Source organism: Apaloderma vittatum, unplaced genomic scaffold (assembly GCF_000703405.1).
Source record: "Apaloderma vittatum isolate BGI_N311 unplaced genomic scaffold, ASM70340v1 scaffold7507, whole genome shotgun sequence".
NCBI classification, from domain to species: Eukaryota; Metazoa; Chordata; class Aves; order Trogoniformes; family Trogonidae; genus Apaloderma; species Apaloderma vittatum.
The window spans coordinates 2999-4587 of record NW_009724460.1 but is presented as its reverse complement, the minus strand read 5'-3'; the positions used below and the strand labels follow the sequence as shown (position 1 = coordinate 4587).

At 44.2% G+C, this 1589-nt stretch overlaps 1 protein-coding gene across 1 annotated transcript in view; it reads left to right on the top strand.

The window, feature by feature from the left end:
• ETS1 (v-ets avian erythroblastosis virus E26 oncogene homolog 1) overlaps positions 1-1294 on the top strand; it is a 16696-nt gene extending 15402 nt beyond the window's left edge. The window contains 2 exon segments of the mRNA XM_009872495.1: positions 1-47; positions 1079-1294. Coding sequence (XP_009870797.1) covers positions 1-47; positions 1079-1294 — 263 coding nt within the window.
• The last annotated feature ends 295 nt before the right edge of the window (positions 1295-1589 follow it).

Sequence of the window (1589 nt, the reverse complement as noted above, 5' to 3'; positions counted from 1 at the left end):
GTTGGACTGGCGACGGCTGGGAATTCAAACTTTCCGACCCAGATGAGGTAGAGTGCCCTGGGAATGAAATGGCAAAAAGAATCGGTGTGGATTGACACTCCCCTTCGCCCTTTGGGGCGGAGATTTGAGCAGTCTGGTCTTTGGGTAGATGGAAAAAGAGGAAAAATTATTAAAAATTGGGTGGATTAACCCTCCCCTCCGCCCTTCTGGGCAGAGATTTGGGCAGTCTGGTCTTTGGGTAGAGGGAAAAAGGGAAAAATTATGGAAAATTGAGTGGGTTAACCCTCCCCTCCATCCTTCTAGGCGGAGATTTGGGCGGCCTGGTCTTTGGGTAGATGGAAAAAGAGGAAAAATTATTAAAAATTGGGTGGATTAACCCTCCCCTCCGCCCTTCTGGGCAGAGATTTGGGCAGTCTGGTCTTTGGGTAGAGGGAAAAAGGGAAAAATTATGGAAAATTGAGTGGGTTAACCCTCCCCTCCATCCTTCTAGGCGGAGATTTGGGCGGCCTGGTCTTTGGGTAGATGGAAAAAGAGGAAAAATTGTTAAAAATTGGGTGAATTAACCCTGCCCTCCGTCCTTCGAGGCGGAGATTTGGGCGGTCTGGTCTTTGGGTAGAGGGCAAAAGGGAAAAAGTGTTAAAAATTGAGTGGATTAACCCTCCCTCTCCACTCTTTTGGGCAGTCTGGTCTTTGAGTAGAGGGCAAAAGGGAAAAATTACGAAAAATTGGGTTGGTTAACCCTCCCCTCTGCCCTTTAGGGCAGAGATTTGGGCGATCTGGTCTTTGGGTAGAGAGAAAAAGAGGAAAAATAATGAAAAATTGGGCTGTCGTGGTATCTAGGGCCCAAAATTGGTGAGAAAATACACCGAAACTCTTCAAAAAGGTGAAGAAGGGACTTTCTGGTGGTTTTGGAGGAACAGATGGGACATTCCTTCCCTTCCCCGACTCCTACAACCTCCTGCATTGCCCGGAGTTTGGTTTTCCCGACCTTTTTCATCTTTTCCCACCTTAAAGATGAGGAAAACCCAACAGCGTTGGCTTCCCACCCAATGCAACTTCTTTTTTCCCTTCTCCCCAGGTGGCCAGGCGCTGGGGCAAGAGGAAAAACAAGCCCAAGATGAACTACGAGAAGCTGAGCCGCGGCTTGCGCTACTACTACGACAAGAACATCATCCACAAGACGGCCGGCAAGCGCTACGTCTACCGTTTCGTCTGCGACCTGCAGAGCCTGCTGGGCTACACGCCCGAGGAGCTCCACGCCATGCTGGACGTCAAGCCCGACGCCGACGAGTGAAGGTAGCGGAGGGTTTTCTCCCCTCCTCGAAGAATTTGGGACTTTTTTTCCAATTTTTTAATTATTTTTTCTTTTTTTTCCCCTCCTTTTTCTAAGTATTTTTTCATTTTTTAATGATTTTTTCCATTTTTTAATGATTTTTTTCATTTTTTATTTTTTTTCATTTATTTTCATTTATTTTCCTTTTTCATTTGTTTCATTTGTTTCATTTATTTTCTTTTTTCATTTATTTTCTTTTTTCATTTATTTTCATTTTTTTCATTTATTTTCATTTTTTCATTTTTTTCATTTATTT